Genomic DNA, 17599 nt, shown 5'->3' with positions numbered 1-17599 from the left:
GAGGGGGGAGCCAGGAGAGCCAGCAGGGGACCCTAGAAGAGGAGGATCAGGACTGCTCTGTGCAAAACCATTACACAGAGCAGTTAAGTATGACATGTTTTTGTAATTTTTTGAACATCACAATTTTGCCTTTAGAATCACTTTAAATGTACACTGGGCATCTTCCTGGTGCTGGGATGAATTGATTCCTCTGCACATGCACTACAGTTGCATCATCCCGCAGTAGACAGTCAAGATGGCTGAAGATGCCAAACCTGGAAGAAGACTGGGCAAAGATGTCAGCGACACAAATGGAATAAAGATGGGCGTTGCAGTTGTTGGAGTGCTGGAGTGGTCAAACATAATGCTGTGAATACTCACACATTATGGCTAAAAGCATGGGCATTGGCAGCAGAGCTTAAAGAAGTCTCATCTTAAGTTTTAATAATAAGTACATCCAAGTGCTTCTATTAATAATACGTGTCAATGCATACTTTGGCCCATTTAAAGGGACACAAGCGCTATATGACCTCACTTAACGGTTTGGTCATATACTTGAGGTGAGAGCACAACCGATGGGGGAGCACACAAATGCAAGTTTTTTTCACACAAAAAATATATTAAGAAGCATAGAAGATATTTATTTTATTCTAAATGAAATATGCACGTTTGAAGAAGTATATACAGTATATATGGCCCTTTTTTGACATGTATATGGACATTGCTTTTGGAAATTGATATTGGTTGATTCATTCAAATTTTATCTATATATTATTCTGAAACGTATTATTAATAGAAGCACTTGGATGTACTTAGTATTTATATTTTAGTAATTTTTAGTGAAGCACAGCACAATTTTTATATTTAATATTGGTCTGACACACTAGTATGAGTATGTGTTAGGTGCAGGCGGTTCACAATCAGTACTTAGAAGCATTCATCGCTCACATAACAGCTCACAGGCTTTCATTTTTTATTTAAGTTTTAATATTGTGTTCTGTCCTCTATGGGGCAATGTACACATAGTACTTTGTCCCACCTCCCTATAATGTGTTAAAGGCTAGCTACATGGTAGGATAGGACACCCCCCTCCTCCTACAGCATCCAACAATGCAGCTAGCAAGGAGACAGCTGCTTTAATTGATTGCATTTTTCTCAGGCTCAAAACTCCTGCCCCAAACAAGTGCCATCATGATGAGTGTACAGGGAAGGGGGCATGTCAGCTAAGTGCTCCCTGGCACGCTCACATCAGATCCAAGCACAGAACAGCTCACATCCTGTGCTGCTCAGACATGCCTTGTTTGTAGCAGAAGGGGGAGGCATGGAAAGGAGGCTCCAGCTTCTTTACAGTGACCTCCGAGACTCCTATTGGAGAAATGATGTCACAGGCACAAGCAAAACACAGGCATGCTCAGCAAACAAGGGGTGCCAGTGGCAACTGTGCTCCACCATGGCCGCACTACAGTAAAGCTCACAAATACAGACTGTTTTTGGGAAGGAGAGGCGATGATGCAAATGAAGAAAAGAAAGAACACAATTTACAAGCAGATAATTCAGTTTCTAAAAAAGCCACTACAGGGTATGTGACAATGATTTTTCTCCAGCATTGTTGTATTTTTTAGGTATCGTGAGAGTGCTTTAATTTTCCTTGAAAGCTGAACTCCAGGCTGATATAAACGACTGAATTGAATGTACCTCTATTATCATTAATACAATATTAAATGTCGATCTGGCCAGTAAGGCCCCTTTTACACGAGCGGACCTGCTTGTTCGGTTTTCAGACGGACCTGTTCAGACCACCCATTGTTGTTTATGGAGAAGAAGATGTAAATGAGTGTGTCCGTTTACACCCGCTTGCATCCAATCATATCCGGTCCGCCAAAAACAGACAGACTGGGATACGTTCACCATCCATCTAGCGGATCAGATCAGATTGAATGACAGATGGATGTAGACAGACAGGAGGCCATTTACATCCGGCCGCCCCATAGAGAACAGCGGACTGTGTCTGACAAAGGCCTGTCATCCACCTGCTTAGTGGGGATCAGCGGACAGGCGAATCTGCTTGGCGTAGTCCGCCCGTGTGAAAGGGGCCTATAGTTCAACTAATGCAGCTTCCTGTGATGATGCAGCAACAATGCTGCACTGCTCCTGAATTCAGAGCCATGTTACCACTCTCATGTTCGCTCTGCCTACTTGTGCTACAATGGTTTTAAAAAAGTTGCAGGGGAAGTAGCCATTAGCATTGTCTCAGCTGATTCCAAAGCCTGTAGTTTGTCAATCAGCATCTGGCCACACCTGGTCCTGCCCACTTCTGTCTGGATTGACAGCACTTCCTCTGTTGCCGAAACCCTCCTACTACAAGCTGCAAATGCAAGCAATGTAGATACCGGAATTAAAGCGGAGTTCCAGTCACAAAAAAATAAAAGTCAGCAGCTACAAAAACTGTAGCTGCTGCCTTTTAAAAAAACAGCCACTCACCTGTCCAACGATCCCACGGTGTCCTCACCACAGCCCATTTCACCAGCCGGCCAGTGTTCCAGGCGCATCTTCAGTGTGGGCACCCGGCTGTGATAGCTTGCGGCTTCACAGCTGGGTGCCCACTGCACATGCGCGAGAAGCGCTGCACTTCCTGAATGGCCCCATAGTCTTCTGGGACCTGTCACATGTCCCACCACTGCACATGCGCGAGAAGCGCTGCACTTCCTGAATGGCCCCATAGTCTTCTGGGACCTGTCACATGACCCAGAAGACTACAGGGAGGGAGGGTAGGAGGACAACTTCCGCTTCCTATTGCCTAGGCGATCACACTGGAAGCAGGAGCGGGTACCTGTCAATTTTGGGTACCCGCTCCCCAAAGGTGCCAATCCTTAAAGGGGAGCGGGGGACCAATCTTTAAAGCGGAACTTCCCCTTTTGGGTAGAGCTCCGCTTTAAGTATTGACCTCTTTCAGATCTCAGTCTCCTGGAAGGAGAAGCAGCTCTGGGAACCAATCAGGTGTACTGTAGTGCAGGAAGCATACTAACAGGAAGAGAGAGCAGGGTGACAAAGAGATGAGCTGATCAGTATGCTGCTTCTCATTTCATAGTCTGTTCACAGGTTGGAGGAGTGGGAAGGAGAATTGGGTGTTACTGTATTGCAGCAAGGAAAGTGAAATTATTTTTTTTAATAATTTGAGCTAGTTTTCAGTTTAAAAAAAGAATCAGGAGATATCCATTACCATTTACCACCAAAAGAAAGCCCGGTTTGTCCTGAAAAAAACAAGATACAATTCACCTGGATACACAAACTAGCTGCATCAAAGCTGCAAAACTGTGTTCTGGCATTAGCAATTGTTTTATCCTCATCATGAAGGGGTTCATTTTATGGTATTAAAGTGTTACTAAACCTACAAAAGTAAAATCATTCAGTATATGCAGTAAAGCATGCTTGTTATACTCACTGTGGAACCTAAGGGGGTAATCCGCCACATTGTGTAATAGACTGTTTGATCCTGTCTTCTCTGATCCTCCCCTTCTACTGTTCCCAATCCATCTGCTGATAGTATAGAGCTCTAGGAGTCACTCCGCACATGCTCGGTGTGTATTGCTAGAGGTTTTTTTTTTTTGCTTTGGGAGGGTGAATGTGATCAAGACAGGGCCAACCAGCACTGTCCAGATAGAGAATCTCAGGGGTTATGCAGCCTCATAGAACAGTCAGAGGAGGAGAATGGAAAATCCTCCTACAAGAATAACCAGTGCTCAGCTGGACACTGATAGAAGTCACAAGACTGCTATACACTTCTGATGAGAAAAGGTATTTAGCAGTTTATATTGACTAAAATAATTGCATTTCCATGTTGTGCGTACTCTGGGAGACCACATATAGTAAATGTAGGGTCCTGGGTTTAGTATCACTTTAAAATAAAACATTACAAAAACAACATTAAAAATCTGAGATGAATATATTGATAATCATGAATACATTTTTTTAGAATTGATTTTATATAGGACTTTCACAACTGTCCCCAGATTAAAAAAGTCAACTGAACAAATATAGATGAGGAATACACAAATCTTTATAAGTGAAGCTGTGTGCATATTCCAGAAACTCCCCCCCCCCTTTCCAGTAGTGTCTTTCAGTTTCATGCTCCATGTCCCTTTCATGGTGTCATCCTAGCTCCCCTCCTCTTTCACGCTCCCTGCTCCACTCTCATGCTCTTTAGATTATTAACTTCCTGAGCAACACAAACAAGTTCTACAACTTTCTGTCTGCCAGTCTCATCCAAAGCTCACAGATGATAGAGAGACAACAGGCAGGAAGGACAGCTGATCACTATATTTGAGTCAGTGTAGTTGGATAAAAGGATGGTGAGCCAGTGTCTGCATGAATGAGAGCATCTAGCAAAAAATTGTCATGGCAATTGCAGTAAACAACATGAATCTCCATTAATGGTTTTGCAGACATTTGTCTGAGTTAAGCTCTTTATTACCATTTTATCAGGTGTTTTCCCTGCCAATGTTTATTTTTGCATGTTTCCTGTGGTTTACTGCAATTATAAGGCTGTGTTCTTCTATGTGCCTGCATGATGTTGTACAAAGAGATACTCAAGTGGTGTCTCCCCCAGATGCCTCTTCCCACTCTAGAAGACTGATTACCCGTGCTACAACATGGGCACCTTATTTGCCACTTAGGGTGACTCCCTGGTATGTACCAGGTGAAAGTGCCCTACTTAGCCCACTACAGATGTCCCAACTGCAGACAGCCATGAAAGAAGTCACCAAGACCATCAGCAACATGTTATCAGGTGAGAAATCAACTATGGCAGTATATTAGAATAGTTATAGAACAGTGTTTCACAGCTTCTGGTGCTTTCCCGATCTATTAACAGGACCACAGATTACAAAAATAGCCTGCTTCTTTTAAGCTGTTGCCAATTAAAAGTTTGAAAAACATTAATTATCTTTTACCTAGAATTTTGGAAAACATGCCGTGCTGGCAAACACTAAGGACTAAGGCTGGCCATACACTAATAGATTTTCAAATTTCTCAGTACATTTGACAGCTTGATTAATTTTATATGAAAGTAGTACAAAATGTTGTTTTCTTTGAAGAGTCAATTTTAGAGTGAAAGGATTTTACTGAATGAAAAACACATTCACTATTAGAAATTTGTTCATTTGAGAAAAAGATCTGCATTATGTTCCTATGGATTTTCTTGTTACTGCATTTGAAAATGAACATCGATTTAACCTCATTACCTATTAGAACATTGAACAAATGTTCTTAAAATTAAACATTTAGAAGGAAATTCTACTAGTGCATTGCCAACTTTAAAGCAGAGTTCCGGCCCCTACCACCTCCCCCAAAAAATTAAAAGTCAGCAGCTACAAATACTGTAGCTGCTTACTTTTAATAGTAGGGCACTTACCTGTCCATTCATCCAACAGTGTCCTCACCCCTAGCTGATTCTTCAATTGGCTGTTGGGTGATGGCGCCACCATCTTGACTAAGGGTAACCGGCAGTGAAGCCTTGAGGCTTCATCGGCAGTTACCTACTGCACAGGCGCGAAACGTGTTGAGCTTTGTGAATGGGCTGCAGTCCTCTGGGACATTGGAAGTGTCCCAGAGGGCTGTGGGGGGTGCCAAACTTCTGGCTCAGTTTGCCGCACGAACTGAGCCAGAGGTGGGAGCGGGTAACTGTCAAAACCAGGTACCCACTCCCCCCCAAAAGGTGCCAAATGTGGCAGTGGAGGCAAAAAAAAGAGTGGAAACCTCGCTATAAGATGAGCTGTATGAAATTATTTCCTCATTTCTACGGCCAATTCACACCAGAATGCAATGCAGGAAACCCAGTTCTGTGCATGTTTCCCACACCACATTCAAAACACACGGTACTTGCTTTCTGTGTCAGTGTTAACTTAGCGACACCCCAGACTCAGGTGGAAAACTCAGTGCATTTGCCTGCATCTGATTGCATAGTACAGTTCTATAGTACAGTAATACCATGCAATCCGGTTGCTGTGCGTTTTTTTAAGTAGTGCATGCACTACTTTTGGTGCAGTCTGGCGCAATTTCAGCCCACTCAAATGAATGGGCTGAAATCGCATTGCACCTGGACAGCATGTGAACCATACAGGAATGCTCAGTGTTTAAAGCAGGATCCATTACGTTACCCTTTCCTACAGTAAGTAGGTATATCAGCAGCCCTATATAATTTGTTATCTATCTGGCTCAAGGTCATTCTCCTGTGTGACGTTTCTCAGAAATATATAAAACTGAAAAACATACTTACATATGCATTTTTTAGACAATGTAGCCAAATCCATAGCAATGCACATTTAACAAATTAATTCATTTTCTATGACCCTAATGTGTGGTAAATCCATGTCTGAAAACATAAAAGAAACCGCTTTAATATACAAATGTTAATATAAAATAAAAGCTTTATTCAAAAACTGCAAATTGCACATTTGAAAACTGTGTTTGTATCTTGCAGTTCATAGACGGGAAGGATCATTACTCCTCAATCGCGATATGAATAGATATTGTCGTTCTGTCTGGGGGGATCCCTCGCTTCTCAACTATAAAAGGTGAGCCAAAGTTTCTGGTATTGTATTCTGCTAATTTTGTGAAAACATGAATTACCATCCCTATACAGGTTTACGTATTAAATTCGTTCTGCGCTACTTTTTGCATAGCGAATTTGTAAACCGAAACGCAGTTTCCCATAGGAATGCACTGAAAACCAATTCATCCATTCCTGAGGTCAGGAAAAAAGTAAACGCTACTAAAATACCGCATTAGTTATTTTATCAAGTCATGCGGTATTTTAATAGTGACAACCATGTGTTAATGTTTCAGCTGTCAGCGGGGCTCCCCACTGACAGCTGAATGTAAAAGAATTGCTGGCAATTAAAAAAGTAAATTACAAAAACGGCATGGGTTCCCCCCTCCCATCCATACCAAGCCCTTCGGGTCTGGTATGGATTTTGAGGGGAACTCCCATGCCAAAATAAAAAAAAAATGGCGTGGTGGTCCCCCCCAAAATCCATACCAAACCCTTATCCGATCATGCAGTCCGGCAGGTCAGGAAAGGGGGGGTGAGCGAGTGCCCCCCTCCTGAACCATACCAGGCCACAGGTCCTCAACATGGAGGGCTGCTTTGTTGATGTGGACAAGGGCCTCTTCCCCACAACCCTGGCCGGTGGTTGTGGGGGTCTGTGGGAAAAGGGCTTATTGGAATCTGGCCCCCCCATGTGAATGAGTATGGGGTACACGGTCCCGATACTCATTCACAAAAAAACAAAAAGTGTAGTCTGAAAAAATACAGGACACGGTCTTTGACAAGTCCTTTATTAAAAGAAAAAACTAAAAGAATGTCCCTCACAGTAGATCTAACGTCAATCACGATGCCCGCAGCCGCCGCCGACCCAAAAAAAAGAATTTAAAAAAAACGGCTCCGCTTCTGACGATGGCTTCCAGCCGTCTGCCTGCTCCAGTGGTTTGACAGTTCTTAAATAGGTAAGGGGCGGGGCCACCTGGGGACATCACGAATGTGACCCCACCCCAGGTAACATAAAAAAAAGAACTGTCAAACCACTGGAGCAGGCAGGCGGCTGGAAGCCATTGTTGGAAGCGGAGCCTTTTTTTTTAAATTCTTTTTTTTCGGGTCGGCGGTGGCGGGCTTTGTGATTGACATTGGATCTACTGCAGGGGACATTCTTTTAGTCCTGTCTTTTTTCACACTACACTTTTTTTGTGAATGAGTATTGGGACCATGTACCCCATGCTCATTCACATGGGGGGGGAATCTGGGGACCCCTTGTTAAAGGGGGCTTCCAGATTCTCATAAGCCTCCTGCCCGCAGATCCCCAAAACCCTGGCTGGTCCTCATCAACACAGGGATGAGGTGCTTTGGGGGGGACCCCATGCCATTTTTTTTTATTTTGGTGTGGGAGTTCCCCTCAAAACCCTGAAGGGCTTGATATGGATGGGAGGGGGGACCCCACACCATTTTTTTTATTTATTATGGTGCTGGTTTTTAAAAGTAATTACCGCTTCTTTTTTTCCTTCACTATAGCTCAGAGATTCAGCTGTCACTTTCCCCCTAGCTAAAAGAAAGAAAGTTTCCTTTTAGTTTATTTCCCCAAGTTAAAAGAAACAATGTTTCCTTTTAGTTTCTTAAAAGAAACATAGTTTACTTTAACTCCGGAGAAAGTGACAGCTAATTCTGTGAGCTATAGTGAAGAAAAAAAAAGCAGCTGCCAACTGCATTTAAAAATCGGCACTAACAAACACTTCGTATTGCGAAAAATATTCGTAAAAATTTAATAAACCAAAGCATTATTTTCAATGGATTTTCATTCGTAAACCAAAAATTACGTTAATCGAGGCGTTTGTAAACCGAGGTACACCTGTATAAACATAAAAACTACACACAGGGCCCAGTTTATCAGTAGCCAAAGCACACATGTGGCCATAGGTGTTAGAGGCAAGGAGTCATATTTTCCACATATCATTATTGACAATACATTTTTTAAAGTGATTGTAAATGCTCAAAAATAACAAACATGGTATACTTACCTCCTCTGTGCAATGGTTTTGAAGGGGACTCTTCAAGGGGACTAAGCTGCGCTCCTGGGTTCTCTCCCTGCTTGCTATGATGGCATTCGTGCCTGCTCGTTCCTGAGCCCCGCTCTGTGTGTCCATTGACACACAGCTCAGCCTCGCCCCCTCAACCTTCCCACTAGCTGTAATTGACAGCAGCAGGAGCCAATGGCCCCCACTGCTGCCTCTGAGTGAGTGAATGAGGAGGGAGAAAGTCGAGAGAACCACTGCTCTTGTCCACATCGCTGGATCGAGATCAGGCTCAGGCATTGTAAGTACAAGGGGGGCTGGGGGGAGCTGCATGCAGAAGGTTTTTAACTGTAATGCAGAGAATGCATTAAGGTAAAACCTCTCTGCCTTTAGAACCACTTTAAATAGTCATCTCGTATAAGTTTACATAAACATTATTATCACATTTTAAGCAAAGCTAGAACTAGAAAAAAGGGTAACTGTTTTAAGTGATGCAAGCAGAAGAAGCGCCAAATGCTGTTTGTGCCTACAGGCTCCAGAGATGAAAATATGGCTCTAATTGTACACATAAATTTTGTACTTTCAGCATGTGTGTATACAAGGAAATTGTATTCAACTGCCATTTTACTGCACCTAAAACTTTAATAATGATGATTCACATAATCCAATAATAAGTAAAGCTACGCATTGGATATGCAGTAGAAAAACTGCAGCAAAAATGTGGTGTTTCCTGTAGAAACCTGATATTTCCTTTTGTTTTGTACTTTGATCTAGAGCTAGACTAATAACACTTGACATATAATCTGTTCTAATAGGCAACAATTCAACATTATTTTTATACAAAAAATAATAAACCTGATAACTAGAATGTCTTATTCAATGTGTACTATTTTTGATTGTGTATGTTTCTTCCCCAGGTGTGGATCTCGAGACAGCTCTTACTATGGAGAAAGATGTCTAGATGTCTTGGTATGAGCGTTGAAGTGTTAATAGCACTGATACTATCAGCTGGAATGTTAAAACTAATGTGTTAATATATGTGTTTCTAGATACCGGAATCTCATCTCTATGGATATGAAGTGTGGCCAATGAATGGGACAGAGCCAATTCATAAAATACCAGATGGGTCTGGTGTTCCTGATACAGATTTCTTGCTGTATGTGAGGGTGGCCCAGACAGAAAAATGTGCATTAAAGGTAAGAAATGCTGGGGTCAGGAGTGCATAGTGCACAGAGTTCAGGCAAGGATCAGGAGTGTGTAAGGCACAGAGCGGCAGAGTCAGGGATGTGTAATGAACAGAGTGCCAGGGTCAGAAGTGTTACACTAGTACGTATCCAAAATCCCCCCCCAGTACAGACCTTCCCTGCAGTACGGATCCCCCCTTTAGTATGGGCTTTCCTATTACAGCTCCCCCAGTTCAGATGCCCTCCGATACAGTCTCCCCTCCATGAAATACACTCACCAGCCAAACCATACAGCTGAACTGCAGGCGCCAGGCAGCAGGATCAGCGGTTGCAGTGCTTTGGTTGCACAGCAACTTTCAGCATTAGCTGCTGCACCACTGATGCTCTGGAAAAGGGGGGTGGGAATTTGACCCCCTTATACCCCCCTTATCTATGCCCTTGTGAGTGCCATATTCCTGGTGGAGAACCTCATGTAGTTGCTTCATCCTTTGCATGGATTTCCAGAAAGCCTGCCTTATTTCTGTTTTCAAATTACAAGAGATAAATCATTTTATACAACATTTTAACTGGACCTGGCAGGTATGCAGACCTGTGATTCTTGTGTAGTCACCAGAAACAATCAGAGCTGTAAAAAACTGTTGGAATATTACACTCTTCGGCATATGGCTGGACTGACTTTTAAATCATGTTACATAGATGTCATTGGCATTGTTTTACAAAAAGGTCAGATTTGGGTCTCATAATCACAATTTATATTTTTTCAAACCTATTACTTATAATCTACTGAATAAACTACAACAAATACAGTATGTTTAAGTACACATTAGTAGAACATATTTCGGATGAGAGATAATAAAAAATCTAGTAACTTGCACTAAGTCACTGGTAGTCATAAACAAGTTTGCACTAACAAGATGGCAAATAATTATAGTGGCTTAGGGACTCACAGACCATCAAGTGCAGTAACACAAACCAACCAATTCCCATCGCCATCTAAATGATGTTATAGAAAAAAGCCAATGCATCCTTGCTGATTACAGAACATCTTATTTAGCTCCCTCTAGAGTGCATTTGTATTTACTGCCTCGGCACAGGTCTGATCAGTTTGGCTTGTGTACAACCTAATTCTGTTCTGTTGCCAATTTTAAAATGGCACATTGTGAAAACTTAGTTTAACCCTGTTTTGTAAATCAGATACATTAATGGACCTCTTACTTGATATAAATTCTAGTTTGTAGTGAATCCTGTAATTTTTTTGTTGTGTCTTTCAGCCTATAGTTATTGCTTATGCATCATACTGTCAGCTGGACCATATAGGTCGTCCTATTGCTGGTGTCATTGTGTTCTGCCCAAAGCGATTTCGAGAGGGATTATATGAGCATCCTCACATTGTACAGGTATGGCAGCTAAAGCCCACCACTTTCAAAAAGTTTTCAGTAAATTTCCAGTTTGTTTCTTAAAGTCTAAGTTTACATACAAAAGAAAATACAAAATAAGTACAAGGGACATTACTTACCTTCAGTGTGATGTTTCCCTTGTCCTTCTGTCTTCTAGTACAGTAGAAATCTTCCTCCTCTGTTGGAGTGCTTGACTATGTCTGCCATTTCTGCCCAGCTCCTCCATTAATAGAAGCCATACTACAGTTTCTGTGAATGAGAGAGGATCTATGAGTGGAGCAGGTGGACCGTTCAATCATCTGCCATCCATTTAGATCCTATTTCATTCATAGAAGCTGCAGTAAGCACTTCTATGAACAGAGAAGTTGGATGGACATAGCAGGGCACCCTTGATAAGTGTAATTGAGAGCTCTACAGTTCTGTTAGACTTACATTGCAAGATTATGGTGGTTGGGGTAGGAGGGATTATCATAGGATTAAAGATTTCTACAGTACTAGAAGACGGAAGCACAAGGGACACATCACATTGAAGGTAATTAATGATCCTTGTGCTTGTTTTGTATATTTTTTTTAGTAGGTAAACTAAAGCTGGCCATAAGATGGAGCAATTTTGGTTGCTGCACCTGTGGTTGCGGGAAAGAAAATCGCTTGATTCCCCCATCAACACAATCAGTGTTGATGGGGGAATCCCTCTCACAGAGCCATTGTGTTCTCCCAGCAGTGAGGCAGGGGGAGCCGTCCCTGCCCAGAGAACATAATGATTACTGCTAGCGGCTATAGCTAGCAATAATCACATCAAATCCGACAAGCTGGTTGTACCCAAGTTGATCAATCAACTTGGGTACATTCAGACTGCCCATACATGGTCTGAATCTCAGCCGGTTCCTGCTGAACTGGCCGAGATTCGAACCGTCTATGGCAGGCTTTAGGCTTTAAATGTCCACATAACCCCAGACAAAGCTTCTTTTATGTCTGCAACTGCCAAGCACAGATACTTAAATGGCCCGGACAAAATAAAGAAAAAGCCAATTCAGTACATATTACATGATCATTTTCACAAGTTCATTCCCTTTTATAAAGACGCAATTACAGAAAGATACTTAATCTGCCAGAAATCCATTGAGCTTTTTATTTCCTGTTTGAGCTGAAAACATGGTGCTGATGTGGCACTAAAATCCCATGAAATGTTGTCAGCCTTACCTGAGTTCTTCCCTGTTGGCCTACAGAGCACATTCCCCTACTCTCATTTCCACAGCATAATGGGAGTCACTGTGTTACCAGTTTAATATGGGAAATTAGGAGCTTAATTAAAATGATTGTAAAGTTACCTTTTTTATTTGTTAAATAACAAACATGTCATACTTACCTACTCTGTGCAATGGTTTTGCATGAAACAGCCCTGATTCTCCTCTTCTGGGGTCTTCCACCGGTGCTCCCTGCTCCTCATCTTCTCTGTGTGGCACCATAGGCAGGTGCTTCCTATGGTGGCACTCATGCAGGCTTGATCCCGAGCTATTCTGTGTGTCCAGTGTGGCTTGGCCATGCATCCATTCCCTCATCATTGGAATTGATTGATAGCAGCAGGAGCCAATGGTTCCCACTGCTCTCTGAGCCCAGTGAGGAGAGAGAGCAGCGCCACGTCTCAAGCGCACAGCGCTGGATCAAGATCAGGCTCAGGTAAGTATTTGGTGGGTGGCTTGGGTGGGCTGACAATAGTTCTTTTTATCTTAATGCAGAGAATGCTTTAGGACGGAGGTGGGCAACTGTGGCCCTCCAGCTGTTGAAGAACTACAAGTCCCATGAGGCATTGCAAAACTGACAGTTACAAGCATGACTCCCAAAGGCAGAGGCATGATGGGACTTGTAGTTCACCAACAGCTGGAGGGCCAGAGTTGCCCACCCTTGCTTTAGGGTAGAAAAACCTTTTACCTTTACAACTACTTTAATTTCTGGCAGATCAATAGTTATTTTTAACTATTTGAAGCTTTTTCACACAGGGAAAAACACAGGGAAATGTGTGTGCATTGCAGAGATGTACTGAATGTTTTTTTTCCTTTTTTTTGCCTGGATATACTCTTTAAATTGTAGTTCCTGTGAATGACTTGCTTTCTTCGACAACAAGTCAGGGCTAAGCAGGACTAAACCAGGTAAAAAAAAAAAAGTTAAGCTTCCATGATCCTACATGAGCTGTGCCTTCAATCAGCATGATGCACAGGCGATGGGGGATGGGGGGTTGTATTGTAGCTGTTTTCCAATTAGAAGGAAAGTAGGTAATATATTAACTGATTGTATTAAGTGATTTCAACTGTTGCTCACTTCAAAATGCTATGCTGCTTTTTAATTAGTCTGGCGTTCCTCACTAAAGGCACTTCAAAGCAAAATGTAATACGTTTATCACATAAAAAATAAGCAGGATAATTACTGGTATATGTGACAGCTTTTTTCGGTTTTACTGTTTTATGCGTTTGTCTTCTATGTCCTATGCTTGCAGCTAAATCTTGCTGTGTATCCCACATTAGGTGTCTCTGCATGAGATCCTTCATGCGCTGGGATTCTCTAGCAGCCTCTTCGAGAAATGGATAGATTGCAGTTTTTCCCAATATGGTAATGTTGATCCTCTGTCATTTCTATTCCATGCATCTCTAAATCCTGCAAACAGATACCTTATATAATTAAAGCATAACTCCACCTTTATGTATACTGTAGCCCACCCGTGTGTTTTTCTACCCCCCCAAATGGAAGTCTAAGGTCTCAGGCACACACGGTGTCTATTTAGCCTCTCTGAACTCCAGAACCCCTGGCAGGAGCAGAGCTGCTTAAAAACCATGATAAAAGCTGTGTATTTCACATGCGTTTAGGCACATCAAGCATTTGAGTGTTAATGGATTCCCAGGCTAAAATATTAATTTATACTGGCTACTGGAATGCATTGATGCTCAAGTGCTAGACGTGTCTAATGTTTTGGGGCATTTAGGTGCATTCAGCATTTTTTCTGCTCTTCAGCTCTTCTCCTGAATGTGCCTTTGGTGTTTTTTTTTCAGCCTGTAAACATGTGTGTGCATGGACACACAGGCTTAAAGCGGAGTTCCACTCACCCTGTCAAAAAATAAAAGTCAGCAGCTACAAAAACTGTAGCTGCTGACTTTTAAAAAACAGCCACTCACCTGTCCCTTGGTCCCGTTGTGTGTCCCCCGCAGCCCGTTTCACCGGCCGTCCTGTATTCCAGGAGGCCGGCATCTTCAGTGTGGGCACCCGGCTGTGATAGTTTGTGGCTTCACAGCCAGGTGCGCACTGTGCATGCGCGAGTAGCGCTGCACTTCATGAATGGTCCCATAGTCTTCTGGGACCTGTCACGCGTCCCAAAAGACTACAGGGAGGGAGGGAGGACACCTTCCGTTTCCGATCACCTAGGCGATAGGACCGGAAGTGGGAGCAGGTACCTGTCAAATTCGGTTACCAGCTCCCCCCCCCAAAGGTGCCAATCCTTAATGGGGAGCGGGGGAGGAGTCCTTAAGTGGAACTTCCCCTTTTGGGTGGAGCTCCGCTTTAAGTAGTGGTGCTTTTACAGGTTGAAAAAAAAAAAACCCAAATACCTGTGAAAGTGGTGTTAATTATAGTTTAACTAAAGGCAAAAGTTTTTTTCGTTTTGGATAGAGTACAGAAAGATTACAACCCCTGCCAGCTTTTTTTTAAGGTCTGTGCCCCCGTTAAGGAGATTCAACCTCTCTATTTGTTGTTTACCATTATCATTGAAAGTGAAGGTAAAAGAAAATCCCAAATTTTGGGTTATTCCCAGAAGAAGCAATTGAGGGAAAATCTTCCAATGGGGACGCTAGTTCTAGTTACCTGGGGGTCCGCAAGGAATTCTCTTAATTTTCAGGGATTTCCTCTGACTTCCTGATTTGGCTATGGAACAGGAACTGTGGGGAAATCTCTGCAATGGGCCACAATAGGCAAACAAATCTGACAGGGGTTATTAACCTCCCTTGTTCTATCCAAAATGGAAAAAAAAACTGCTTATAGTTCTACTTTAAGCCCAGTGTGCATGAGGCCTGAATTAGTCCATAGTTCCCGATTAAGCAACTCATCTTACATATTCAGATTCCTGTGTTGCATACAAACTTGTCATTGAACAGTGAATCAGCACTATCCAGGAAACAGGAGGTGACCTGGGAAGCAGTAATACTAAATCAGGAAGTAACAGTGATCTGAAAAGCAGAGGTGTGTATCACAAACATGTCTGGGCAAAATGACCAATCCTTTGAAAGATAATAGAATAAAACACATCTATTTAACAATTTGCCTGGAGCTCTGTTATCAGTTATTTTATTGTCTTCACATGATAATGCTAGTAAAACATTTGCAATAATACACTTCTATTTTGGTACCAAAGCCATTGGATAAGGCCCACCCAGTAGTAAATAATTTGATCAAAAAACACCCAAATGAATGATGATGGGAACAGCATGTGTTTACTGACTTGGGGTTATGCACTGAATGTCTCCAGCCTAACCAGTGGACTTTGTATCTGGATTCTTTGTTGTACTGAATTGCTTTGTTGCAACTCCAACACCAGTTGGGATAACAAAACTGAAGTTGGCACTGTTGGATGACTGCCTTCAAATGTCTACAGGTCTTAAAATTAGTAGAATCTTCAGATCTCATGTTCCAGTATCAACTACCTAAAAACCACTGTTTCACTTCCACCATAATCATAGTTGGGAATTCTCCAGATTTCGGCTGGAGACTCCTGCTAATCATTTTGGTTATTAGGTCTTTAGGAAAGCTGGAATTCACTCTAGCTCAGTAGCCGATTGGTTAATTGAAGTAGAACTTCTCAGCGGTCAGACTAGTAAGCCAATGTTGGAGAGGAGAAGAAATCTGGGGGGAGATATAGGTTGTAGCTGGAAGCCTGGAGTAAGGGTAAGTGAAGGTGGGGATGGGGATAGGGACCTGTAATATCATTATTGCCTGTTTTGTTGTCAAAGTTTAGTACTATGGAGCAGTGTATGTGACAAAGTTTAGCAGACTATAATTTAATGTGCTGCAATCCTGTTATTATGCCCCTAAAACTCATAGATTTTGGCAAACCACCTATTTATGCACCAATATTAAACCCTAAAATTAGCTTTGCAATACTTAGCACACTGCTATAGATGCCCCGAAAACCGCTGAATCTCAGGCTCATGATGTTCTAATAACCACAGGTGCTGTACGTCCCTAGTATTTAATTACACTAATTGTGTTGCATCTCTATATGGACTGGAGAGCACAGAGAATTGCATAAGATTTCAGGTATTTTAACCAAAAAGCACTTTTTGTCATATGTAATAATATATTCTAAGAGCTGAAGCTACTCCCTCCCACCAATTAGATTCAGAATTTCAGGGCTGGTATGATGCTGATTGGTGGCCAAAGAAAAATAACTACAATTCTTACAATAAGTGTAATCATACATAAGGCCATTTGCTGTTTGATCCAATACAATTATAAACATTACTTCTGAGACTTGTTTGCTAAAATGTAACTGGTTGTTGCCTTTTAATCTTTAAGTTTTTTTTTTCATTTTCAGGAGTGTGCTCATCGCGATCCCGTGTGACTAATACAGATGAAAATGGTCAACTCCGCATTTATACTCCAAATGTAATGCAGAGAATGGGGGAACATCTAGGTGTAGGCAGCACAGGGGCACCCCTTGAGAATCAGGTAAAACAACCTGTCACATAAAAATCATAATATATATACAGTATGTTATATGTAGCATCTACATGCAGCTAAATTATGGTCCTGATAAACTACTTTCTTTTGAAAAATAACTTTTACTGAAAGATTTGGAAAATTACTGTTCACAAACCATAAATACCATAGGAATAATGATTTACAAGAAAAATATATGAGAAGTATTCTTTATAATTTTCAGGTTTCTTTGTTCAGGTTACATCACCCCATACTATGGAACCTGAAAAACATTTAAACATTTTGCATCAATGGATTCATAGCCAATGGCAAGGTGCTCAGTACAAGCAGAAATATGTACAGGCTACACAAATAAATAATAGTCTCTAGTAGTAAATTGAAGTAACCCAAAACATCCAATTAAATTTCATTTTAAAAAAACCTAGAAAGAGGAAATATGTATTCTGAAAACTCTGGTTCCCTGGATATAATATACGTTTTCAGTACTTTCAGGGTCACTGACCTGGACCAACAGTGCAGGTCAAGGATTACTGACTTCACCCTGGCTATGCTTGCTGCCTTAAAGCCCAATTGAATCCTCAAGCTGTATATACAGTAATGGATATGCCCCTTTTTTTCTGCTAAGTGCTGCAACAAGTGTTAACGGCTGGTTCACACCAAAATTCTGTGTTCCCGACGCGTTTTTGATGTGTCCCAGTGAAAATTTTATGTGTATTTGATGTGTTCTAATTTGTTTTTCCCTTCTTTTTTCTTCATCTCCATTGAGGACTGGCTGTTCCGCTG

General features: G+C 41.9%; 1 protein-coding gene across 1 annotated transcript in view; it reads left to right on the top strand.

The window, feature by feature from the left end:
- Positions 1 to 4476: 4476 nt before the first annotated feature.
- Positions 4477 to 17599, top strand: part of CIROP (ciliated left-right organizer metallopeptidase) — a 39205-nt gene continuing 26082 nt past the window's right edge. The window contains exons 1-7 of the mRNA XM_089678207.1: positions 4477 to 4765; positions 6458 to 6551; positions 9456 to 9507; positions 9588 to 9734; positions 10994 to 11119; positions 13639 to 13723; positions 16692 to 16825. Of these exons, the coding sequence (XP_089534333.1) occupies positions 4477 to 4765; positions 6458 to 6551; positions 9456 to 9507; positions 9588 to 9734; positions 10994 to 11119; positions 13639 to 13723; positions 16692 to 16825 (927 nt within the window). The remainder of the gene's footprint in view (positions 4766 to 6457; positions 6552 to 9455; positions 9508 to 9587; positions 9735 to 10993; positions 11120 to 13638; positions 13724 to 16691; positions 16826 to 17599) is intronic.

This window comes from Staurois parvus, unplaced genomic scaffold (genome assembly GCF_062004578.1).
Source record: "Staurois parvus isolate SC_StPar_1 unplaced genomic scaffold, SC_StPar_1.0 ptg000199l, whole genome shotgun sequence".
Lineage (NCBI taxonomy): Eukaryota > Metazoa > Chordata > Amphibia > Anura > Ranidae > Staurois > Staurois parvus.
Note: the sequence above shows the minus strand (reverse complement) of the source record. Positions and strands in the feature narration are given on the sequence as shown.